The 26743-nt window shown below is 39.6% G+C and overlaps 1 protein-coding gene across 1 annotated transcript in view; it reads right to left on the bottom strand.

Moving 5' to 3' along the window:
• The window catches only part of rbl2 (retinoblastoma-like 2 (p130)), a 46191-nt gene that overhangs the window by 14618 nt on the left and 4830 nt on the right, over window positions 1-26743 (bottom strand). The window contains exons 4-13 of the mRNA XM_048606114.1: window positions 24832-24998; window positions 19754-19866; window positions 15831-15934; window positions 13741-13878; window positions 12079-12243; window positions 6923-7034; window positions 6184-6462; window positions 5397-5656; window positions 4945-5121; window positions 3145-3216 (exon numbers count right to left, since the gene is read on the bottom strand). Of these exons, the coding sequence (XP_048462071.1) occupies window positions 3145-3216; window positions 4945-5121; window positions 5397-5656; window positions 6184-6462; window positions 6923-7034; window positions 12079-12243; window positions 13741-13878; window positions 15831-15934; window positions 19754-19866; window positions 24832-24998 (1587 nt within the window). The remainder of the gene's footprint in view (window positions 1-3144; window positions 3217-4944; window positions 5122-5396; window positions 5657-6183; window positions 6463-6922; window positions 7035-12078; window positions 12244-13740; window positions 13879-15830; window positions 15935-19753; window positions 19867-24831; window positions 24999-26743) is intronic.

Below are 26743 nucleotides of genomic sequence, written 5' to 3'. Positions count from 1 at the left end.
AATACCTTTACACTTCTTTTGTGGTGACATGACTGGTGTGGTATTCTTTCTTCAAAGACAGTCCATACAGGTTTATAAAACACTGAAGTAATTTTGCTAATTTGAGTCTAAAGCTCAAGGTCTGGAAATAGGTGGTACACATGGTACATCCAAACAATTTATTGAATAGGCTGTATTCAACCTCCTGCAATTACTATGCAATAAATCCGCATTTATAATATTCTTTGACATTTTATACAAATATATTCACAAAACTATTACAGAATTCTGTGCATATCTGTTTTAACAATTAGGATTACTGTGCACACTTAATTGTATTTTCTCAGGTGTAATGTTTAAAGGGAATACTTTGATTGCCATATTACAATTCAAAGGCTTTTGTTGTACTGGATACCTACATTACTGAATTGGTACATCTGTGCCAGCCATCTAATTGTGATCAGCAAACAGGAGCCGGGAAATTATCATTTGTTACATTAAGCATTCATCCAGCAATGTAGTGATACCAAATTCTAATGCACACTATTTTAAGAAAAGTAGTAAAATGATTAAATAAGTTAATTGCTGCATTCAAATAGTGGACAGAAGATGAATGTCCAGAGTCACTTCCATTTTAAACTCTCCTGATTCAGAATGAGCAGCAATTCCCTTGCACATACACATAAAAACGAGCTAATAATTTGCTCATTTTAAAAACCTGTAAGGATACAATAATGTTTGTTTTTACTTAACACTCATACAGGAACAGGGCAGAGTAACTAACGTGGCTGAATTGGTTTAAACTATGTGGTTGCAAATCCCATATCTCATTTTTAATGAGTGGAAGTTCTTGTAAGGACAGGCAAACAGAGGTTAACAAATGAATAACCTACTTGGATAACTGGCAAGCAACTGTTCAGTGAAGGGTCAGAAAACATCCAACAGAGTTTAAATCCAACCAGAAGCCAGGCAATAAAATTAAATGGTGTAAAATATCATATCCTTCAGCAGAAACTTGACTAGCTTTAAACATAGAGAATGTACTTAGACTTAATTACATTAACAAACCTTGCTAATGACATTGTCCTGCGGTTCATGTATACTGCTTTACAAGTTTCAAGAAGAATATTTTGAAACAATTCTACATTAATTATCAGGCACATTCTGTCTCCAGCTTTAAGAGGAGCAATTTTTCAACAGAATCTACAATCCTCCTTCCGTCAGTTTGTCAGTCATATCGCAGTGATCTATTTCAGAATACATTCTCAAAAGATGGTGAATTTTCGGTACAAGTTTCACTAACGACTTAAACATCATCACAGCTGGCTTGTTTCCATACATTTCTGGAGTGTGTTTAGGCTTTGGCAGTAGATATGAAGGTTTTTAGATATGCTGTAATATTCTTGTAAAATCGTCCTCGGAAATCTCAGTGTCAATAAGAATAGATATTCAAATATTTTGCTGCATCATTTGTTAAAGCTAGAGTTCCTCTGAGGGGCTGCAGGGATAGAAATTCCTCGATGGGTGATACCACTCTACTCCAATTATACACCTTGCATGATATTCAGTTCTTTGAAGTCAATGGAATCAGAAATTGAGTGAAATGTATTACAGGTGACTTATTCAAGACACAGTAGCTTTACACTACTGTTCCTGATTGATTTCGACTTTACAGACACAAGTTTTTTTTTATCCTGCAAGTATCACGGTGTGAATTAATAATCAGAAACAGACATTAATGCTTAAAGAATTATAAACATATCCAAACAAAACTCAACTCAATGAAGACATTAACTGCCAACTCCTAGTTAGATTGGATCCATTTCCACTGGCTACGAAAGTTTTAGAATTAGTCTCTCACTATAACTAAAACCCTCCAGTCCTAGCCATGTCAATTCCCCTAGAAACAATGAAAAACCTGGTGTAACTCTTGAATAACAATTAAGCTGACACCCTCCCACCCCCTGCAACTGCACTTGCTCCATAAAAATTGTTCTGACTAAGAGTGATGCCCCTGGCTGAATGTCATTTCCTTGCCTCCAAACTGGTGCAGATTATGCACTGACACTTGCAGGTTTCCAGCCATGGAGTGCGAATGTTGAAGAGGGTCAGAAGGAGTCTGATACTGACCATGTGGAATGGCTTTTATGAAAAAGTGTTACCACACTGCTCTAGAGGCATCACCAAAGAGATGATTGTCTCAGAAATTCATGTAATTGTGACACTGTTCAACATTGGCACCTGCTTTTAACATGATGTGAGCTGGCTTTCCCACTCACTTAAACATTCCATTGTCAGCACGTTACGGTACAGAGCTTCATTTGTAATATGTAAATCTTAATAAGACCTCTGGTTACAGTCATTCAATATCCTTGAGATTTTTAACATTAGTACAGACCAGAAAGGGCTTTAATGACAGTCCAGAGATGGTCCCGCTTCCCCAACCTCCTATATTTTCTCAACACATACAAACTATGGGCGGCACGGTGGCTCAGTGGTTAGCACTGCTGGCTCACAGCGCCAGGGACACTGGTTTGATTCCACCCTTGGGCGACAGAATGTGGAATTTGCACATTCTCCCTGTGTCTGCTTGGGTTTCCTCTGGGTGCTCTGGTTTCCTCCCACAGTCCAAAGATGTGCAGGCTAGGTGGATTGGCCATGCTAAATTGCCCGTAGTGTTCAGGAATGTGTATATTAGGTGGGTTATGTGGGATGGGTCTGGGCGGGATGATCTGAGGGTCAGTGTGGACTTTTTGGGTCGAAGGGCCTGTTTCCACACTAGGGATTCTATGATTCTATGACATAGTCAATGAAATTACTCAAAATCCCAGGAATAACCAATGCAAGGTATATACATACATAATTGTTCAAAAGAATCAGAAGAAATGAATTGCTAAACTGATACAAACTTCTTCCATCCCATTCACAACAGGTGCATGATACAGTGTCAGTGTCAATGGAGCTGTAGAATGAGCTTGATAATCAATCTCCTAAATAATGCAGCATTCAGCACATCCAGAAATAACCTGAAGAACAACATCCATGTGGTAGAAAGCATTGCTGATCATTGGTTCAAAGTCATCTTTAACCTCTCATGCGTGCTATACTTAACACAGAATTTCTCAAATTACTCAATGTATCTCAAAATTTTAGTAATAAACTTACATTGCTGCTGGCCTGCGGTTGTGTTCTATAGCTACGCATAATATTCTGGAAGGATCTATCCTCTTTTGTCACCTGAAAATAGAAAGCAATTTTATATTGGCTCAAAGCACAATGCACAGTACTGTTTTACTAACACATGAAAATCAACAGAAATAAAAATAGAAATGGAAAATTGATCTGCTCAGAGTATATCTCTTAAATGTGCATGAATGATAGTTACATTTTGTGAAACTCTAGTTTTCATACTTAAAGAGCAATGTGTGAGATGTGTTTGGCACTTTCCTCAGGCCCTGATTGTTTATGGAGTTTTGAATTTTCTTACAGCCGGATTTATATTCCACATTTTGAGAACGTGATTAGAACATAGAACATAGAACATAGAACATAGAACATTACAGCGCAGTACAGGCCCTTCGGCCCGCGATGTTGCGCCGACCTGTGAAACCAATCTGAAGCCCATCTAACCTAAACTATTCCAATGACCATTTAAATGCCCTTAAAGTTGGCGAGTCTACTACTTTTGCAGGCAGGGCATTCCACGCCCTTACTACTCTCTGAGTAAAGAACCTACCTCTGACATCTGTCCTATATCTATCACCCCTCAATTTAAAGCTATGTCCCCTCGTGCTAGCCATCACCATCCGAGGAAAAAGGCTACCACTGTCCACCCTATCTAATCCTCTGATCACCTTGTATGTCTCTATCAAGTCACCTCTTAACCTTCTTCTCTCTAACGAAAACAGCCTCAAGACCCTCAGCCTTTCCTCATAAGACCTTCCCTCCATACCAGGCAACATCCTGGTAAATCTCCTCTGCACCCTTTCCAATGCTTCCACATCCTTCTTATAATGCAATGACCAGAACTGTACGCAATACTCCAAGTGCGGCCGCACCAGAGTTTTGTACAGCTGCAACATGACCTCATGGCTCCGAAACTCAATCCCTCTACCAATAAAACCTAACATACCGTACGCCTTCTTAACAACGCTATCAACCTGGGTGGCAACTTTCAGTGATCTATGCACATGGACACCGAGATCTTTCTGCTAATCATTAGCAGAATCATTAGCAAATCGTTTGGTGCAAACAAATATCAGCAAAAGGCGCATCCAAAATCTGAGTGCGTTTCTCCCATTGCGTGCCCTTTGTAAGTTATACTCCAATATTAGTACCTGATTCTACACACCTGGAGAAAGGGGAGGTCAAATATACTTTGTTAACAACTTCATCCCAAACAATACCATGTGTTACTGAGTGCAACAGGCTTATTTTCTTCTAATATACTTAAAATGTGCATTTATTGCAACAGTAATTTTTAAAAAATCAAACATTGCAAGAAGTCATATGTATGTTTGTTTGAACAGACTTGCAGCTTGGACTTTGTCATATTTTGTGACACCAACTTATTTCAGTGCTAAATTTGAGGGATAAGAACATATTATGTTCAGCAGAGTCTAAAGGGTTGGTGTCTACATTTTAGACCCATACAAGAACACGAAGCCTATGTGTTGAAGGGAGGATCAGTAGATCAGTTGAAGCAGGCTTCATGTTGTAGTTGAAAAGTTAGTAAACGATGTTTAAAAAATAGTATGCACTATCCTAAGTGCAACTACTGTAGGAATGTGGTAGAATGTTCTTCAGAAATACTCATCCTTTATTGACAGTATATTTGTAGATAGTAGATCATTAACGTAACATTTTTACATTGTTTTTTATTAATAAAGGAGCCTTAAAGCATAAAACTCCATGCATGCTATTTATTCTAACTTTTCACTGTGTTACATTCAATGCAAATTTTACCTTGGACATTATGTAAACAGCACACATCAGCAGCTGATCTAAGTGCCTATCAACCATAAGATCTGTGCAGTTGACCAAGGAATATTCAAAACATGTCCAGATTTTCCTCCTCAAATCATCCGTAATATCCAGTTTTGCACAGAGATCACGCAGACGAATACTGGCCAAATGATAAACCTAGTTTAACAACAGCAGAAACAGAATCATCGGAGACTGAAAATAGTATCAAACTCCCTCCTTTAACAACATCCCAATCTCTAGTCTCCTCCTCCCTAGGCTACATTAATAACATGCAGCTACCTGCACCTATGACAAATAGCTGTTGTCCAATTTTAATTCAGGATAATTTACCATTTTATTCATTGCAGATGTTGCTTATCTGAAGAGAAAAGACACAATACAAATCCTGATTGCTGCTTGAAATCTTCACTCATATCCATAAAGAAACATACCTTTCTAAAGAACAGAGCTACTGAGCCAGTCTTTTTAGGTCTGCTGCTCATTGCCATTTGGCATTGGTTTTGTCGGTGTCCTGGGGATTGCTGCATTGATACCTGTCCAGCAATCTGCACTGTAGTTCCAGATAACTGGTGACTGCTGGCAAGGGTCTGTGCAGTGAGGGGTTGAATGGAGTTTGTCACAGATTGGGCCTGTCCTGTAACACTGAGCTGAACAGGGATGAAAGTAATTCCTCCATTTTCATTTGCGATACCTTGGAGTTTAAAAAAAAAGTAAAATTAGCAGTTTGCTAAAAACAAAGCATCGAAAAAAGTATCTTCTAACATTATTTGAAGTATTATTGGCAAGTAATCACAGTAAACAGGCTAAAAAATGACCTTAGCTATTTGAGTTTACCAAATCGGCTGAAAGAACAGAAAGGACGATGTGCTCTTTGTTAGTCTAAAATTTCCAACTTTAAATCCAAATAAACGTTCTTTTCCTGCAACTGGAACACTTCAATTGAAATGTAGTAGAAGGTACACAAAGAAATAATAAAATTCCAAATATTCTAAATACGGCTGCAAGTTGGATTTTCTGAGCTAGTCATCATTTGGCCTGGTTTTAAAAGCTAACTAACAACCAACCATTTCCTGGAAAACTCATATTATCCTTAAGTTCATAATACTGAAGGTTAAAAAGAAAAATCGTATTTGAAAATATCCTATAGGATCCACTTGTTAAATTACCTCCAGGGCAGATAGGAAAAAAAAATACAAATCTTATGTACAAATCATTTACCTTGAACCGGTATCGTAACAGTTTGTCCGTTGGTAGCCGTAACAGTTGCAGTTGCCATGGTTACTAAAGTCTGACCAGGGACATGTGCAATAGAAACAGTGTCAGTATTCACATTCTGGACTGGTACAGTGCTAACTGTTTGTTGCTGGGAATTTCTGAGGGAGTTGCTTGAAGAAGGATCAGGATTGCTTTCACTGTCCACAAACAGCCTTCTTCTTGCATTACTTGCTGTTGGAGAGCTGTATCGATCATGTAACGTGGTGGGAGATGCAATGGTTTCTAGAAGGAACAGCAGGGAAACACGAACAATAATTGTTCGGATAACAGAAAAGTTACTTCTGACAGCAATCCAGTGGTTTTATAAAGAGAAACCTTTTCAGAGAAAAAAATTGGGATTGTCATGTTAGTATTTTGGAAACCGTGATTGTAAGCTCTCTTGCCCGAAATCTCAACTGAGAAAACACTACACTCTCACATCTTAATGATTTCTCTGGTTCAGAACCATGTCATTTGACTTACCTGCTGACTGAACCAACATGAAGGACCAATGTAAGGGAAACAAGCAGCTATATATTGTAAGTCTTTAGCACTTAGTACGCAGGGGCAACAGAAGACGCAACTAATGTATCACTTAGGATCGGAGGGTGGCAATGACAACACTCGAATTTCTGGAATGTGCTTCCTGGGCAGGAGACTGTGCGGCAAGAGAGCTAAGGGCATGTGGTGTGAATCATCATACCTTTCTTGCCACCCTCAGTGTGAACCTCCTTAAGTCGTGTAGGAGTAATGGGAGAATACATCTCACTGCTTCCGGTGTTCTCCAGATTTTCAAAGTAATGTGGCGGCATCACCTGGAAGAATGTACAAATTCTACATTGATTCTGTGGATTCTGAAATTTCACTATTTAAAACTTTACCTGGTTACTTCTAATCATTTTCTGTCAGTGAGATGAAGTATTAAATTACTTGTGAAAAGAATACATTGTGTTGCACTTTATCCCCTTTGTCAGCTGAGCTATTGTGTAAAGCTCTAATTAACTGTTTTAAACCTTCCCATGTTTAATCCTTGGATTATTATTTTGTCAAAGATTATTAATCCTTCAGTTAACAGACAAACGCCAAGCATGCATACAGCAATAAATGAAAGATACATTTCTTGACTTCAATCAGCCGTAGTGAAGATTAGTGGAATCTATCAGCTATATGGTTTTAAAAATATTGATAATTTCAACTTGAAGTCGAGTGAAGCCACCTTCAGCTGTGTCCAAAAATTGTGCCCTCAGACTTGGATGAATTTCTGCTGTCCTTTTTTCAGTCTGCCACCATACTGTCAGGGAAATCTGAGGAAATCCTAGAAAAATGGTGCAAACATTTCTAGCTGCATTTTCAGTGCGGTTTATAAAGACTGCTGGTTAGGTTGTACAATATCTTGTACCAATATATGCAGAATTCACTTTGTGGGAAAGGCACAGTAGGTTCTGCATTACAATCTTCAGGTTCTTTCATGGCAATATCCTGTTAGTCAGCCTTAGATTCAGGGTGGGTGCCAGAGGTCTGGAGAATTGCAAACATTACAGGTCTTGTTCAAAGAAGATTGTAAAGATGGCCCCAGCAATCAATCAGTCAGTTTAAACTCTGGAAGTGAGAAACCTCTGGAAACAACTTTTTGGAATGGAATTAATAGTTACACAGAGAAACGTGGCTTAATTTGGAAGACTCATCATGGTTTTGTTAGGGAAAATGGTGTCTAACTAACTTGCTGGTGTTTTTCAAAGAGGTAACAGAGGTGTGATGAGGGCAAGTCTGTTGATATGTTGTGCATTCATTCCCAAAAGGTGTTCAATATTGTGACATGTAACAGATCTGTGGGATGAGTGGAGCTCCCTAAGGGTTGGTGTGACGGGAACAAAATGAAACCTACTCAATGTATCAATTTGTATTCACTACTTGTTCACTTGCCCTGATTTTGTGCAAGTAACCTTGTATCTATAATAAACATGGTGACACTTGATATCGTCTTTTCCTGTAGATTTTTGTTTGAAGTTGAAGTTGAAGTTTGAAGCAAGGAACACTTGCTTCTCTCGAAAAATATATAAATGATGCAAATCTCGCATGCAGAGAAGAAGTTCAAAGTTTGCAGGTGGCACGAAATGTGACAGAATTGTAACCTGTGAGGACAGAGTAGAACCACAGTCTCCAACATGTAGATTGTGATTGACTGGTCGATCACAGAGTCTCTGACAGTTCATCTCCTCACCCATTCAAGTTGCCTCTCTGCAATACATCAATCGTCATATCTCTGCATGAATTCCACTTCCAGAAGTTGAGCAGCCACAGAAAATTGCATGCTCTTAAAAGGCTTTGCTAGCTTGTATCATGTTTCAGTTTGGTCCAGATGGACTATCATTGCAGGGCAAGGTAAGTTTAGTAGTGGCCATGCTGGGTCTGTGGTCCACCCAATTTAAAAAAATTAAAACACTGACACTTCAGAGTCTGCAGCAAAAAAAATTGGTCCCACCAGGAAATTTCTGTGCACAGCTGCGGAAGTTAACAGATGAATTCATCAGGCGATTTCAGAAATTAAATGTGATGGAACAAATCATTATGTATATCTCAAATCCATTCCTTCAAGTAGGTATTTATGGGTTTGCTACCAAAGTCCATCAGAGTAGTGGAGTTGATATGGAGATAATTACTATGCAAAATGATATTGAGCTGCAAGTCAGACAAGGAACAACAATTATTGGGGCCTCAAAGAAAAATATCCGATCCTGTGTTTTTAAAGTGGAACCTTACTTTGACTCCACATACTTCTGAGAGTCAGGGTTCTTTCAAATGGAGATAATCAAATCTAAGTATTGCACCTGCCACACAGATAGCCATTTGATAGACCATGTGTAACTAGCAGACTTAAACTACAACCCAGATGTCAAGGCAAAGGCAGATAATATGCAGTCACTGGTGTCATTCTGAGACTTGGTGAGTACAGGACAATATAAATAACTATATTTGGTTTTAGATTTACGTAGCACTAAAAACAAAGTGTTTATTCTATCTTTCCTTTGGGATAGATCTTGGGTTGCACTTACATTCAAAAAGTGATTCTGTGCTTAAAAAGGTTGGTAACCACCAGTGTAGAACTTCAAAAAGACATTGACAAATTGGTGAAGTGAGTGGATAGGTGGTAGATGAAGTTCAATGCAGAGAAGTGTGAGGTATTATATTTTGGTACAAAGAACACAGTGACAGTAAAAATTGAAGGATACTATTCTAAAGTGTGTGCAGGAACACAAAATTCTGGTGTGTGTGTATATATGTATATATAGATATATATATGAAAGGTAGACGTTAACAGTTAATAAAGCACATAGTATTCTGGACTTCATTAATAGGGCATAGAGTACAAGAGAAGGGAGGCTATGTTGAACCTATATCGGACATTGATCCAACTTCCACTAGAATATTGCCACAGACTATGAAGGATGTGAATGCATTAAAGAGAGAGTGCAGAAAAGGTTTGGGAATGGTGCCAGGGATGAGAAACTTTGTTAGGAGAGATGAGAAAGTTGGGACTGTTTTCCTTGGAGAAGAGAATACGGAGGGGAAATTTGAAAGAAGTTTCAAAATCACGAGGGGTCTGGATAGGGAGAAACTGTATTCACTTGTAAAAGGATCAAGAAACAGAAGGCACGGTTTTAAAGTGCTTTGCAAAAGCAGCAAATGTGAGGTGAGAAAAATCTTTCTCACAGAGTGTTTGGTCTGGTTTTGGAAAACAGTCTTGAAGTGTGGCAAAGGCAAGTTCAAGTGAGGCATTCAAAAAGGCATTGGATGATTATTTTAATGGAAACGACAGGGTTACGGGGTAAAGGCACCAAGTCAAAATGCTCAGACAGCTAGTTCAAATATGATAGGCTGAATGGCCTCCTACATCAAGATGATTCTTATGCTTCTGTATTCATGTTATTCATTGTAAAGTACTATGCTCTAGTATGGAAAGATACATTTAGAGAAAGAATATTACCCTATATCTATGCCTTGCTCATTTACTGGTAAGGGAAAATTTAGGAAAATAATGATGGCCACTTCGCACAGAAGTACAGAGCTTAAGTTGAATATGTTAACTCCTTCAGAAGCCACATGGTGAAGGACGAAACCAGATGCGAATCTTTTACTTCATTCTATATTTGCAGAATGCAATGTTACATGTCAGCTTCCTCCCTAGACAACACCCCTTGTCCCAGAAGTCTCTCTTTATACCATTTCAATAAATTAATTCAACAGATGAACAAATAAACCCCTTAAAGCGGCTCTTTCAGATATTATAACAAAAAATGAAATTTATGAGAAGAAACTGATGACCTATTAAAATACTCTTTTGGGGGTTGACAATGCATTTTAACCATGGAGGCACCAACCAGAGGCAAAAGGCCTTAAGTATTCTGGTAGACACTGCACTCTCCCTCTCTAGGGAGACCTGGTTTCTGGGTGCAGAAATAACCATGTGGTAAAGAGATAGGCATTCAACTCATGTAACCCACACCCTTCCAACAGCTAGGCACCTGGACCTTTCAATGGCCACCTTGTGAGGCTTAGGTGCACTTTGACGAGGAGGTCCAAGTTTCTCTTTATACTCAAGTATTAATTAACAAGATTTCTTTCTAGACTCTAGGTTTCTCTCCTATGACAACAACAAAACTTTTAAAAAGAATGACTAGGAGATCTAGGAACTACCAAATTGCAAGCAGACCGTGTTCCTGAGCTGTGAACAGCACTTAAAATTGAAGGAAAGAGAGCAGGTCTGCAGACAAATGAAAGCCAAGGTCCAACAAAAAAAAAAATGAACAGATAGTGGGCAGAAAGGGCACGAGAGATGCAGCAACTTGCTGACAGCTATGGCACATATGAATTCTTCACTGCAGTCCGGACTACCTATGGCCCAGGAATCCAAGGACCTACCACACAGAGATAACAGCAGAGTGCTATAAGACAATGACGGCTTGTGGGAAAGAGTACTTGGAGAATTTTCTCAACCAAGACCTGGTCCTCGACGTGAGGACCTTGACCATATTCCACAGCATGCTACCTGGCAACATCTCAACACAACCCGCGACCAGCAGAGTTCTAAACACTGAAATGCATATGTTGAATTAGGCAGCAAAAAAATTGTCAGAGATTTCTAAGGACTTCATATAAATCTACAGTCTCGCTTTCCCCTTTGGACTTTTTGCTGTCTAGAAGCCAACACCCGACTAGGGAAGATCTCAGCTCTTTTTGATTCTCAAATAAAACAGAAACAAAAACCACCCACCAGAGGCAGGGTAATGAAAACCAACAGCCAAAAGGGGAGAAACTAAGGGAGCTATGATGGGAGAGGGGAAAACATGTACACCAAGATTTCAGCTCTGTTCTAAATAAACGGAATCACAAAAATAACAACTAACAAACACTAGAATAAATATGACATGAATTAAAAATTCAAAAACTAAAAGCCAAAAAAGGAGGAACACAAAGGGGGCTAAATCAAAATGACTTTTTGAGGCATAGATAATGCACTGCAGACCTCACGAGTTATTTTAGATATTTTCTAATCAATATGTTCAGAGAAGTTATTACACACCTCTGGAGCAAGTGGGACTTGAACCCATGCCTCCGGGCCCAGTGGTAGGGACACTACCGGTGCATGACAAGAGCCATTTCCTTCTGATTCTTAAATATGTATATATCCAGAAGCACTACTGGATGCATTTTATCCGCCACAAATCACGCATGTTCATTTCCACCTTTATCCTTTATAAATAGAATTTATTTCTCCAGATATCAGAATGATGGCAACAGTTTATGATGAAACTAATGTAGACTACAAGATTGTACAATAAATTGAAGATGGATACTCACCTCCTCACATGTTGGAACCTTGTTTTCTGCATCTTTAATTCCATCCCAAAGGGGTGATTCTTGTTTCCACGCCATGTTTTCCAGGATTGTTTCCTCAATATGATTTAGGTGTTTCACTACCTCCCTGAAGAGACCGTCCTCTGCCCTTATAAGTACTTCTATCACCTACAAGATAGGCAATCAACTTTAGAAATCTCATTTCAAAATATTCTGTACATAAAACCCATCAAAAGGATTTCCTGTTGCTGCCATCACTGTAATAAATTCAGGTTTATTAAGGAGCTTTTTTTTCCCCCATAAGGTGGAATAATTTCAGATAGTGCTTTCTGACAACCAGGAACAATTTAAGATTGGCACCACATCATGCATTATGCTGAACAGGTTTACATTAGGGATCAGCACATGGATTGATATAGAGTAAAAAATGTCATTGCAAGGCACTTCCAGATTGGGAAGCAGACTGTCAAATTTATTCATGAACCAGAGGGGAAACAATGGATCACTCCTGAACAGTTTGTTTGAAAAATATAGTTCTGGGTCTGATTAAGACAAAATTATTAATGTTCTTGCCTTTAGGTGGAAACAAACTTGCACTCACTTTACTGGGACATAGTGAACATCTGCAGCAGGATTACTGAATTTTCAGAGTTTCGAGGCTCAGCCACTGATATTATAACAATTCTTTGCTTGTCCTTGGCTTCAGCATCCTCTTCTGCTCCAATAAATCAAAGCGAAGCTTTCTGGCAGCCACGCTAAGACATATGGGCTCTTCCTATGCCTGCCATTCTGAGTGCACCAGTTCGTAAGCCTTTAGGCAGAGGCAGTAGGATCAGAGATCTGTATTGTTGGATCCCTCAGCACTCTATGCACAGTTCATCACACACCACTGATACGGATCAGAATATGGAAGTTCTATGTATCTGAAGAGTGATGGATATTATTCACATCTTTTACATCACTGGGGAGAGCACCTGGCAGGTATTTCCACTGCAGACTACAGAGAAAAACTGGGAAGTAGATGGGTTCTCATTGCTCCATCAGACTGATGATTTTGTAACATCAAAGCAGCCACTGACACACACACTCCCTTGGACTGTTCTGTTTTTCTCCTTTAAAACTGCAGCAGCACTGTACTGTGCTGTGCATTGGGGTTTAGTGAACCACTTTTTCTCACTATAGCAAACATGTCAAAGTACTGTCAGGAACTGATTTTAGGAGCTGCAAGAGTTGCACAATATCTCCTCCCAAATTTTATGTCAGGATCACTTTTCAGGCAGTAGCCCTGCAGTTGCTCAATCAAGGCATTTGAGTGAACCGAAAACAATATACAGCTGGACTCACCTGAAGTTAAAAGGACCCAATTTAAAATAGTTTATCACCAGATTCACATGATAAGGGGGGGGGAAGGGGAGGGGGTTAGGAGCAACTGGAGGAAAATAAGGCCATCTCATTGAAAATGTAGAAAAACAAAAGAAACGGATGACCGCAAACGTGAAAGAAAACCATAATTTCAATAATAATAATAACAACAACCAGCAAAATAACGTCAGAATCTTTCTTCAAGCAATTATTCATGGAAAATATAGGCCTATTAGACCTCATTCCATGCAATAATTTAATAGTGCTCTTCGAAGGTGAATTAGTATGCCATGCATTGCCTACCTTATAAAAGTGATAAGGTGGAAGGTCATAGATCTCAATGATCCACGAATAGTCCCCTGGAGGTTTATAAGAAAAGATAACTATTTCAAGGCAACAAGCCAGAAGAGATCGGTGAAATACATCTTGTTCCAATATCCCCTGTATAGGAAACAGAAACATTTGCCATACTTAGAAAAGTATAAACTGAAAGCTTCAAACATTCATTTGATGGATTGATCATAAAAATACAATATTTAAGAAACTTACTGATCTGAATGGCATATAAAGCTCTAACTGGCCATTGTGACAGCACAAGCTAATGCTTTATTTCCCATGGCCATTTGTTCACATATTGTTCACATTATTTTTGAGAAAAAAAATACAGGAACAAAATCATTGTGACAAAAAAATCAAAACCACTTAAAATGCAAAGTCAAATAGAATTGTAGAATAGTTATATAGCATGGCTAAATGCCATTCAGTCCATCATGCTGATTCTGTGAGAGAGTCACTCATCCAGTACTCCCCTGCTCTTTCCTACATTCCTTCATTTCTTTCTTTATTGCTTATCCAATTCGCCTATGAATGCGCCTGTTCCTTGTGCCTTTCACAAGTAGTAAGGACATCTTAAACAACTCACTTTGGAAAAAAAATGCTTTTCCTCAAATTGACACTTTCTTTCACCTTAAATCTATCTCCTCTGGCCCTCTTCTGTTGCATCAATGGGAACAATTTCTCCCCATCTCCACTATTTAGACTTTTCATTATTTTGAATACTTCTATCAAATCTCCTCTCAAACTTCTTTAAGGAGAACAACTCTAATTTCTCCAATTTGAAGAGATAACCAAATCTATAAAAACTCTTCTGGTGCATCTTTTCTGCACCCTATATAATGCCTACACATCCTTACTAAAGCCAGGTAACAAGAACTTGACAATATACCACACTGACCCGGATTATAAAGGTTCCTTTCTTTTGTACTCTGTATCCTATTTATAAAACCCAGCATCCTGTATGCTTTACTAAGCACTTTCTCAAGCTGCACTGCCACCATCTAAGAATTAATGCACATATATCCCCAGGCCTCTATGTTGCTTTACCCCTTTTAAATTTTATATTTTCTCTCCTCATTCTTCTTACAAAAATGTAACTCTTTACATTTCACTTCATTAAACATCATGTGATTGCCCATTCCACCAGCCTATTCATGTCCCTACATTTTCAAAATTGCACCCTGTACACCAAAGTCTAGAGTATTAATATCAGGAAAAAACTGGTCTCAAAATCAACCCCTGGAGGACATCACTGTATCCCCTTCCCCAGTCTGAAAAAATAACTATCCAGCACTACTCTGCTTCCCATCACTCAGTTTACTTTGTATCCATTCTATCATTTTGACTCTTATTCCACAGGCTTTGACTTATCTCAAGCTGATTGGAAGTTTGCAAATACCATATCATGTCTAACACCTCATCAAAAAACTTCAAATTAAATGTCAACTTTCCCTACTTAATCCATATTTTTCCAAGTGACATTCAATATAATTCAAAACCGGAGCAATGGGCTGTTTATTGGAAGCCTTGCCATTTTACTAAGGCTATTTTTAACATAAAGGAACTTATTAAAGCTTCCAAACTTTAAACACTATCGAAGCAACTTTCATGTTGGATCTTTGATGAGATTCCCCCCAATTCCAGCCGATTCATCAGGTAGTGATGCCAACAAACACGCTGGAAGATCAATGGAGAAGTGATGGCATCAAGCAAGGAATATAGCTCAAGGAATTCATTCCTCCATAGCCTCAATTTTTAAAATCAAAGTCGCTGACAACGAACTAACAGAATTATGAAATCGGCCATGAGCAATTAAAGATTCATGTGGAATCTTAGAAGTACTGTGAGTGACAAGGGATAATACACTAAGCAAATATGGATAGAAAATGTTTTACCTTTGACATATTACTAGTGCTGACTTCATATAAATATTATGCAGTTAATGCAAAAGCTCAAACTAGAGCGGACTCTTCTGTATTGTTGGTGCAGTAAAGGTTACTGTCAAAATTACACTCCATAACTTCTATGTTTTTGAAAACATTTTAATTTGTACTTACAGTCAGATCTATATCTCCTAACCTCCTTTTTTCCTGCTCAATGACTGTTTCCAGGACTTTGTAGTAAAGAACTTCTGCAAGTCGAAGGCACTTGGTAGTACTGTCTGTGTAATTAAAGATATTATTAAATATTAGGTATTAAATATTAGCAGGCCCACTTTTCACAACAAAACCACTATTCATTACATTCTCTTACATTCTTCCAAAGAAACAATTTACCACAAGAGATCAATAATAAGGAGTTATATGTTAGGTACAGCCAACTGGGATCAAGTACTTAAGGGGTGTAGGGGCATTCTTAAGGGAGAAATAAGGAGGGCAAAAAGAGGATATGAGATAGCCTTGACAGATAAGGTTAAGGGTAATCCAAAGAGATTCTACAAATACATTAACAGCAAAAGAGCAACTAGGGAGAGAATAGGACCCCTTAAAGATCAGTGTGTGGAACCATAGGGGATGGGAGAGATACTAAATGAATATTTTGTGTCAGTATTTACTGTGGATACAGAAATGGAGGCTAGGGAATGGAGGGAAGTAAGTACTGATGTCTTGAAAACAGTCCACATTACAGTAGAGGTGGTGCTGGAGCTCCTAAAAAACAAAGGTGGATAAATCTTCAGGAGTTGAGCAAGTGTAACCCAGGACATTGTGGGAAGTTAGGGAAGAAATTGTGCGGCCCCTAGTAGAGATATTTGTATCACATACAGCCACAGGTGAGGTCCTGAAGGACTTGAGGGTGGCTAATGTTAGCCTGGGGCCTATAGACCGGTGAGTCTGATATCGGTGGTGGGTAAATTGTTGGAGGGGATTCTGAAAGAAAGCATTTACGTGCATTTACATGCATTTGGAGAGACAAGGACTGATTAGGAATAGTCAGCATGGCTTTGTGCATGGGAAATCATGTCTCAGACTTGATTACATTTTTTGTGGATGTAACCAAAAAGTTTGATAAGGAAAGAGCAGTAGATGTTGTCTACATGGACTTTACTAAAGTCTTTAACAAGGTTCCACGTGGTAGACTGATTAGTAAAGTTAGATCAAGAGATTCAGGGACAGGTTGCCAATTGGATACAAAATTGGCTCGATGGTAGGAAACAGAGGGTGGTGGTGGAGGGTTGTTTTTCAGACTGGATGCCTGCAACCAGCAGTGTTCCACAGGGACTGGTGCTGGGTCCACTGTTGTTGGTCATTTATATAAATGATTTGGATGAGAATTTAGGAAGCATAGTTAATAAGTTTGCAGAAGACACCAAAATTGATGATATAGTCGACAGTGAAGAAGGCTATCAAAGATTACAAAGGGATCTTGATCAATTGAGCCAATGGGCTGAGGAGTGGCAGATGGAATTTAATTTAGATAAATGGCAGGGTATTGCATTTTAGTAAAACAAACAAGGCAGGATTTATACAGTTAATGGTAGGGCTTTGGGGAGTGTCGTCAAACAGAAACCCCGAGGGGGTTCAGGTACATAGTTCTTTGAACATTGTGTCACAGGTAGACAGGGTGGTGAAGAAGGCGTTAATCACACTTGCTTTCATTGCTCAGACCATTGAGTATAGGAGTCAGGACATCAAGTTGAGGTTGTACAGGACATTGGTGAGGCCACATTTGGAGTACTGTGTACAGTTCTGGTTGCCCTGCCAAAGGAACAATATTATTAAATTGGAGAGAGTTCAGAAAAGATTGACCAGGATGTTGCCAGAACTGGAGGGTTTGAGTTATAAGGAGAGACTGGATAGGTTGGGACTTTTTTCAATGCAGTGTAGGAGGTTGAAGGGTGACCATGTAGAAGTTTATAAAATCATGAGGCATAGATAAGGTGAATAGCAAAGATTTTTGCCCTGGGGTAGGGGAGTTCAAAACTAGGGGACACAATTTTAAGGAGAGAGGAGAAAGATTTAAAAAGGAACTTGAGAGGCAACTTTTTTCACACAGAGCGTGGTTCATATGTGGAATGAACTATGAGAAGTGGTAGATGCTGGTACAGTTACAACATTTAAAAGATCAGACAGGTACAAGAGTAGGAAAGGTTTGGGGAATATGGGCCAAACGCAGGGACTAGTTTATTTTGGGAAACATGGTTGGCATGAACGAGGTGGACCAAAAACAGTCTGTTTCCATTCTGTATGACTCTATAACTACAAATAGTGCTTTCTTAAGGGGTAAGTCATTCAGGATTGAGATGAGGAAGAATTCCTTCACTCAGAGTTGTGAACTTGTGGAATTTTCTACCACAGCTAGCAGTTGGGGGCCAGTTTGCTAGATATATTTAAGAGGGAACTGGACGTGGCCCTTGCGGCTAAAAGGATCAAGAGTTATAGAGAGAAAGCTGGAGTGGGATATTGAAATTTCATGATCAGCCAGTGATACAAGCTCAAAGGGCTAATGGCCTACGCTCGCACCTGTTTTTTTATGTTTCTATGTTAATAAAATCTGCTTCGTTCTTAGTGTCACGAAAATAGCAAGATCTGAAAAAGACTTAGGTATGAGTTCATTCACACAGTTGGTGCAGGCAGCAATGCATCTGGTTGAGTTGAAGTGAGATTTTGAGGAACGTTGTAAAAGGTGGGCTGAGAATGGCAAGAGATGGATTGGAACTTGCAGCCAAAATAGCCTAAATTGGTATTTGTCGAAGAAATGGACATCAGAAGAGTCACATAACTGAGGCTGCAGACAAGAATTATCACCCTCATGACAAATGGAATTTTCAAAGAGGTTCTGACAAAAACCTCTTCCAGTCATGTCTCCAGTATTACTTCCTCAAATACAAACTACATGTTCATTTTTATATGGAAGAATGCATTGTCAATACAAAGGTAAAGGTAAACTTGCCATAGTACTACCGGACCATAGGGCTGCTCATTCATTGGAGAGAGATAACTGGTGCTGGTTTAACCCGAGGGTCACCTTGCTTCAGGAGAGGGGAGAGATTGAGAAGGAGAGTCCCTCATAGCAAAATACTATACGACACAAAAGAAGAATAGCTTTTTGGCAGTGTTCATGGTAGTGGGCATTACTGAAAAGGCCAGAATTTGTTGCCCAGCATCTGATGGATCTAAACTGTCTTCTTGATCCACTGCAGTTCATGTGGTGCAGCTGGGAAAAGAGTTCAGGATTTTGGCTCAGTAACAATAACAGAAACAGGAGATAAGTCATGATACAAAAGTGAACACCATGACCTGTAAGTTCTGTTCCAAGCCATACACCATCTTAACTTGGAATGATATCACTGCTCCATCAATGTTGGATCAAAATCCTGGAACTCCCTTCCCAACAGTACTGTGGGTGGTACCTCCACCACATGGATTGACAGCAGTTCAAGAAGACCATTTCTCAATGGCAATCAGGGATGGGCAGCACACATCCAGTGAAAGAATCTTCAAAATATCTGAGATAGAATGATTTGTGACTTTCAGGGGAATTTGTAGGTGGTGGTGTTCCCCTGCATCAGTTCTTCCGGTGACAGAGATTCTGGATTCGGAAGGTATTGCCAAAGGCGGCTTGTTGCAAATGCATTTTGTAGACAGTATACTCTCTGCCACTGTGTGTCGGTGGTGCAAACAGTGAATATTTCAAGTGGTGAATGGCATGCCAATCGAATGAACTGTTTGTCCTGCATGGTGTCAAGAACCTTAAGTGTTGCTGCATCTGGACTCATCCAGGAAAGCAGATATTAATTTATCACACAACTTGCACTTTGGAGATAGGAGGAGGATTTTGGGAGTCAGAAGCTGAGTTATTCATCATACAATACTCATCCTCTAATCAGCACTTGTAACCACAGTGTTTACATGACAGGTATAATTAAGTTTCTGGTCAGTGATGACTACATTGTTGACCACACGATAATTACACAGCCATTATTCCTCTCACTCTTCAGTAATGGTTTTCTCAGTAACTTATAGTCTTAATTGTACTGTACCTATTGAGAAGCCAGAGTGATCCTTGGTAGACTGTGTGTAATGGTGACAAAATATTTCACCCATCTCTTTGACTCTGTTAAGAACAGACTGTGTGGGATCTCTGGAGCAGGACCTGACAGAAAGGTAAACACATCGTCATGCATCTGAACAACTGTGAATAAACACTGATTTCTACAGGGTTGGACTCCTGTGTCAGCAAAAGTGAAAATGGAGGAATGCCTATTTTTCAGCATAATAAATTACCTGTAAACTAAATTGCTGGGAATCTGCAGCTTTGTTGGCAGGCTGTTTATTGTAAAGTTGGATAGAGATCTTTTCTGTTTTACTTAAAAAAAAATCACCTCACTTATGTCATAAAATTACAAGTGTGCAAAAAGTTTAAAAAAAAAAAAATCACCAGGTCATATAATTTAATGACAACATAAACTGAGCAGTGTCAATGACATCATTTCTCATCATGTCATTGCCTTAGTTTCACACTATGTTGCATTTCTCTGGGAAATGCATACAGATGTGCCGGTGAAAATCTTTACTGGTCTATATTTTAGTAATTCTTTAGTATCTACCTTCAAATGTGACTCAAACATTTTGCTAATTTTCTGTCCCCCATTACACCCCATTGTCCAAAACCAAATTTATCACCTATTGCTTTATGTAATACATCCTGCATAGGTTTACTCGATTGATGATTGCTTCATTTTTATATTCAGACTAGTCCATATTGTCACTGTTAGAAGCGTAATGTCAAGTATCTGTTCTCACTTTCTGGGGAAGCAGTACTTTCCAATTTCTCCTGAAATATTACATCATTTCCAAATATTATATAATCATCTTCAGTTATGAATAAATAATTCTCCAGAATCTCTATTATGTTCTGTACTTTTTAAAAACTGATTCACTGGTCTTTAATAGTTTTCATTAAGAATATATCTGAAAATTTGTTTTTGTATTTCTCTGGATCCCGTAAGCAACATTTAATTCCATCCTTATTTCTTTTTTCTTATTATCCCCAAGACTCTCTCCATACTCATTGTATTTTCATCATTCATCTGTAAATTTTGGGTAATCCAGAACTGTGTTGCCTGTGTCTTAAATGACACTTGGTCTTGTTCTCCTACCAGTCCTGTCCTTCTTGACCTCCCTTAGTTCCTGATCAAGCAATATCTTGATTTTTAAATCTTGATCCTTGTTTTAAATCCCTCCATGGCCTCGCCCTCTCTATCTCCTCTACCATCATAACCCCCTGGAATATCTTAGCTCCCCAAAACCTGGCTTCTTGTGCATCACCAATATTAATTCATCTATCAGCGATGGTCATTGCCTTCACTTCCCCAGGTCCTGGGGTTTGGGATTTGTTGTCTTTACTTCTAACTCTCTGTATTACTCTGCTTTTAAAGACACTGTTTAAAACCTACATTTAACCAAGCTTTTGAACATCTGACCTAATAGCTCTTTACATGGTTCAGTGACGTACCTGGTTTTATAATGCTCTCGTGAAGCACCTTGGGAGTTTTCATTATGTTAAAAGCACAACATAGTTGCTGCTATTGTAAGTATCATTAAGGAGCTGACCAAAAACTTTGTTGATTACACTTGCCATCATCTACTTCCTTAGTTTGAACGTTCTCTACTTGAATCTATTTTTTGGATTAATGGATCAATAGAAAGGACATTGGGAAAGCTTTGCCATAAGGTCTAGTGGGTTTTCTCATTGTATCTGAATAAACTTGCTGTGTTAATAATGTACCTCACCCCTATGGCATCTGTCATGTCCACTCTCCACCTAATCTTAACATATAACGTTCCCAGAACAACTCTTAGCTCAGCAGATATTTACTGAAAGACTTGTGTTCTATGCATCTGGGCCATCTTTAAAAGAGCTTGTGTACCCAATGAGCACTGGCATCATTGGAGAAGGGGAAGATGGCACCATGATTCTCCAACAGGGGCCCGGAGTTCCTGGGACGTGGGGAGTTGCAAAGGAGAGGAACCCTCTTCCCGGAGGATTGGCAGAGGAAGCTCTGCCACCAGATCCTGTTACCCTGGTCCAAGGTTGCCAGCTGGGTCAGTGCCATCTCCAGGATGCAAGCACCAGCCAGCAGAGTCAAAGCAAGGTTAATAACCTTCTCTGTTCTGCCAGGCTAAGTGCTACACTCTGCTCTCTGCTACCTCACACTATTTCTGCCATTGCACCCATAACCCATTTCCCACCAAGGCTCAGGCTCTGCCACTCTCTCTATTGCCTGCAACACCTTCCCACACTCACTCTCATCACTCCCCAATATCTCACAACAACACCACAAAAAAAAAAAACAAAGAACTGGATGGACGCTCAAAATCTGAAACAAAAGCAGAAATTGCTGGAGAAACTCAGCAGGTCTGGCAGTATCTGTGGAGAGAAAGCGGAGTTAACATTTTGGGCCCAGCGATCCAGTTCTGATAAAGTTCTGAAGAAGGGTCACTGGACCCAAAACGTTAACGTTTCTCTAGCAGTTTCTGTTTTTGTTTTGCCACAACACTAACCTTCCATGCCAGCCCACTGCTTCTTCAATCTCTCTGAACACCCCCCCCCCACATTTGCCCTACATGCACCAGCACTAACAGCTGTGTTGCTCATTTATTCCACCCCTCCACACCTTTTCTGTCATTAGAGGGGAAGACAGTCCATGCATAAAAAGGCAGAGGGAGGCCCTATGAGTGAGGGGCTGCAAGACACTTGGCTCCTCAACCCCCACAAGGACAGAATCCTGGCCCCCGCAGGGGAAGACTGGAACTGCTGATGTCGGGAAGCTAAGGCAACCATGTTCCACCAAATAATGAATTCCACTGCCACTCTCCCATTAAACCCACTGCCACACTCATTCATTGCACACCATGTCTAACCACTGTCTCTCTCATGTCTTGCAGGTTCTTTTTCTAGTCATTTGTGGGATGTGGGCATCGCTGGCTGGGCCAGCATTTCTTGCCCGTCCCTAGTTGCCCTTGAGAAGGTGGTGGCGAGCTGTCTTCTGGAACCGCTGCAGTCCTCCTGCTGTGGGTTGACCCACAATGCTATTACGGAGGGAATTCCAGGATTTTGACCCAGAGACAGTGAAGGAACAGCAATGTATTTCCAATTCAGGATGGTGAGTGACTTTGAGGGGAACTTGGAGGTGGTGGTGTTCCCAGCAGGTACATCCAGTATCGCTGCTCCCCTCGAGGAGAAACATCTGGCTCCCCCAGAAGCCACCTCCTCGAACTCTGAGGAAACAGTACAGAGGCCTCAGAGGAAGCATCAGTATGGCTGCCTCCTGCAGCTCTCACCTGCTCAGACAACGACACCTTAGTATAAGTGATTGGTGTGGAAGCACAATCTGGTGAGCACCTCACTGTGACAGTTCCAAGGTCGGCTGAGGAAGAAATGCCACAGGCATTTAACAACAATGATCGCCCTTAATTGGCCGCTCACCACAGCCTAGTGAGAACCTTGCTACATCACTCAATAAAAGCATAAAAGATGGAGTGACATACTCCCAACATCAAGATGATCCTTGCTGGACTTATCTTCAAATGCCACCACAAATCTCACCATAGCCTTCACTGTCCAGATCCCTGCAAGATTCTACCCATCTCAACTGAATTTAGTGCTTAGACTGGCTACAATCTTTTGTTCAATTAGATGGTGTTCAGCCAATGGTCAAACAGCCTTCACTTGTTCAAGTAACATGCTGCAGATGCACATGTACACACCTCTCCCTTTTATTATTGAACTCTTCTCACAGCTTAGCTTCCTTAAGCTAGAAAAATGAAGGGTTAAGGTGAAAAATTATTGTTATTCACTTGCAGCTCCATTGATAACACCTGCGATCTAGGTAGCAGAGCTCCCCACAGTTACAGAAATAGCTACTGTTAGACCATCATAATAATTAGATACCATTACAAAATCAACTTATGTTTAATGATGTTCATCATTACTAGTTAATCAGCCCCTTCAAATTATTTCATGGAATTCATTGGGCCCTTCCAAAGTTAAACACAGCAGAAAAACCAAGTTATTCTCATCTGTTCCCATGAACTTTGAATGGATCTTTAATACAAATTCACACAATTTCTACCTGCCCAGCTGCATCAAACAATTGTGAATAATAGCACCTGAGATAATAATTTCCATAGTTCTCCTGACTGCAAATTGGTTGTGATCTGTTGTAAGATGGGGCAATCTGAATCAACTGCTCCAGGTTCATATTTGTGGCAGCAGTGTGAAATACTTAAAGGTTTGAAGTGCCTTTAAAAATGTAAGAAATATTTCCAGACAAGGAACAATGGTCTCAGATTATGTATAATAATGAAATGAATTTAATGGTCCCTGTTGGCCGGTTTTGGAAGGGGAGAGGTGGCCTTTATAATTTTATTGGTGCCTGCCAAGTACCTATCTGCCTTTCCCTGATGTAGTCACGACATTATGGTGTGGCAAGGCCTCAGACAGTCTGCCCTGGTTTACACTGATTGAGGCCCTTAAGGGACACTTACTGCCTAGTTGCAATTTGTCGGTCAATGGAAAGAGGCTGTCAATTGGCAGAAAAAATGGCAGGTAAGCTTGCTTGGACCTCGGGCGGATTTTTTTGGGGTGGGGGAGTTGCGGGAGGGGTTATGTTGGTAAATGTGTCCTTCTAGGGCCCCTTTTTCCAATTAGAAGCTTCCTTCCCAGGTTTCCCCTCCCACCTGGCTTAGGCTTAGGCTTAGGATCCTGCAATCTTGGCCTCCTGCCCCAGAACCTCTTGGCCCTACTGAGAAACCCAGCCCCTCCCAAATTTACCTGTCATCTCCTCCTTTCAGGATCGAATGCAGACCCAGATGGGGGCAGAGGTTTCACTCTGAGCTGCTTAATGTCATGCAGAGTGTAAAACAGACACCCATTGCAGTGTAGGTGGGCTTTGTGGTGATATCTTCGGCAGCAAGTTGGGGAACCCCCACCCACTTGTCTAATCCTGTACTGAATTGCAAATATTAATAACCAGGCTATTACTTGGGGTATTGCTCTCATTGCATAATGCTACCCTTAAGGAATACAACCCATACCTCAACATATATAGCTTACCTGAAAATCTGTAATAATTTCTCACTTGGGGTATTTTTCAGCCCTGTTAATATGGCATGAAGACGGCCAACACACTGTGTTGCAGAGGAGATTGGCGTCACACATGGGTTGCCTTCTTTCATATACTTGCGACCAGTAAGTGGTGTTGAAACTGAGAGTGTCCTGGACTGGTGAAGAATATTAATAATATTAAGGTGATCATAATTTATTTAGCGATTGTTTGAAACTCAAGTATTGCACAAAGAGACTGAAAATTAATTTCCCATTAATTTCTCCAGTATCTTCATCTTATTGATGGTAATTTCCTTCAACTCCTCATCGTCCCATGCCACTTGGATCTCTCGTTCTGGAAGTTTTCTGGTGTCTTCCTCAGTGAAAACAGACACAAAAGATATCATTTAGCTTCTTTGCCATTTCTTTATTCTCCATTATCAATCTCCTGACTGTGCCTGCAGTGGACCTTCATTCATTTTAGCCAAATATTTCATTTTTACATATCTTAAAAAGCTCCCATAGTCCATTTTTATGTTTTGTTGCTAAATTTCATTGGTGTTCTTTTCTCCCTTTCCTTATTATTTTTTTGATCCTCCTTAGCTGTATTTTCTAAACTCCCCAACCCTCGGAATTACTGTTATTTCTAGTAACTTTATGGACTTTTTCTTTTAAACTTGTACAATCCTGAAGTTCCTTTGTCAGCCATGGTTGACAGATTTTTTTTGTGAGTTTTTGCACCTTGAGGGAACCCTTGAGGGTTGCTGCAGTTCTTTGAAGACTCTCCATTTCCTATGTACTTGATGCCTTTTAATGCATTTTCCCAATCCACCTCAATTTGAGCTGCATACCTTCATGAATTCCTTATTTAAATTTAACACCCTTCCTTCAGAATGAACTACCTAATTTTCAAACATAATGTAAAATTATTATTGTGGTCACTCATTCCTAAAGGTTCTTTCACAACAGAACTGTTAATTCACCCTTTTTCATCACATTGTATTATATCTAAAGTGGCCTTTTCTGTACTTGTCTCCTCTGTAAAATGCTCCAGAAAATCATCCTTAAGTCACTCCAGAAACTCATCCACAGCTTTGGTGCTCAATGGATTTCACCCAGTCCTGGATAACTGTGTTGCCCATGTAATATGTTTCCCTCAATTCCTGATTAATACCATGCCCCACACTGCCAGTACTATTTGGAAACATATAAATAATTCCAACCAATGTCTAAGACCTTTTGCTGTTTCTTAATTCCACCCAAACAGATACTGTGCATTATTCTTCTGAGCCGAGATCCTCCCTCACAAATGTATTAATGCCATCCCCTATTATTAGTGTAAATTCACCTCCATTTCCTCCTGTCTATTCTTCCTAAATGTTAATATCCTGGAAGAATGGATAAGGGAGGAGGGTCAAAGTGATTTCTTGAGAGATTTGGCACATTTCGCTTTGGTCCCAGAAGAAGTGAAAGAGCTTCAAGGTATATGGGAATTCTTAGGTAGAATTTAAAAAAAATGGAAAATGGTCTGTCAATATTTTCAGGTTTAAAGAACAAGGGCTTACAAACTATAGTGTGAAATTGCTTTGTTTAATTTTTGCAGAGTAAATGTTTTTATTTAAAACATGAAATGTAGTGTATTTCTTTCAGTTAATGACTGGGAGTTTAAATTTTCTTTTTTCATGTTTATACTCTCTCAAGATCATAACAATAGACTGAAGGTATAGTGGGTACAGGGATAAATAAACAGTGGGTAACACTTAAAGAAACAATTAAAAATGTTCAACAAACAACATTCCACTAAAATCAAAAACTCAACAAGAAATATCCTTTTGTGACCTGCTAAGGAAGTTAAAAATAGCACTGGATTAAAAGAGATAGTAGGAACTGCAGATGCTGGAGAATCTGAGATAACAAGGTG

Source organism: Rhincodon typus, chromosome 15 (genome assembly GCF_021869965.1).
Source record: "Rhincodon typus isolate 14 chromosome 15, sRhiTyp1.1, whole genome shotgun sequence".
Lineage (NCBI taxonomy): Eukaryota > Metazoa > Chordata > Chondrichthyes > Orectolobiformes > Rhincodontidae > Rhincodon > Rhincodon typus.
This window is presented reverse-complemented; position numbering and strand designations above follow the sequence as displayed.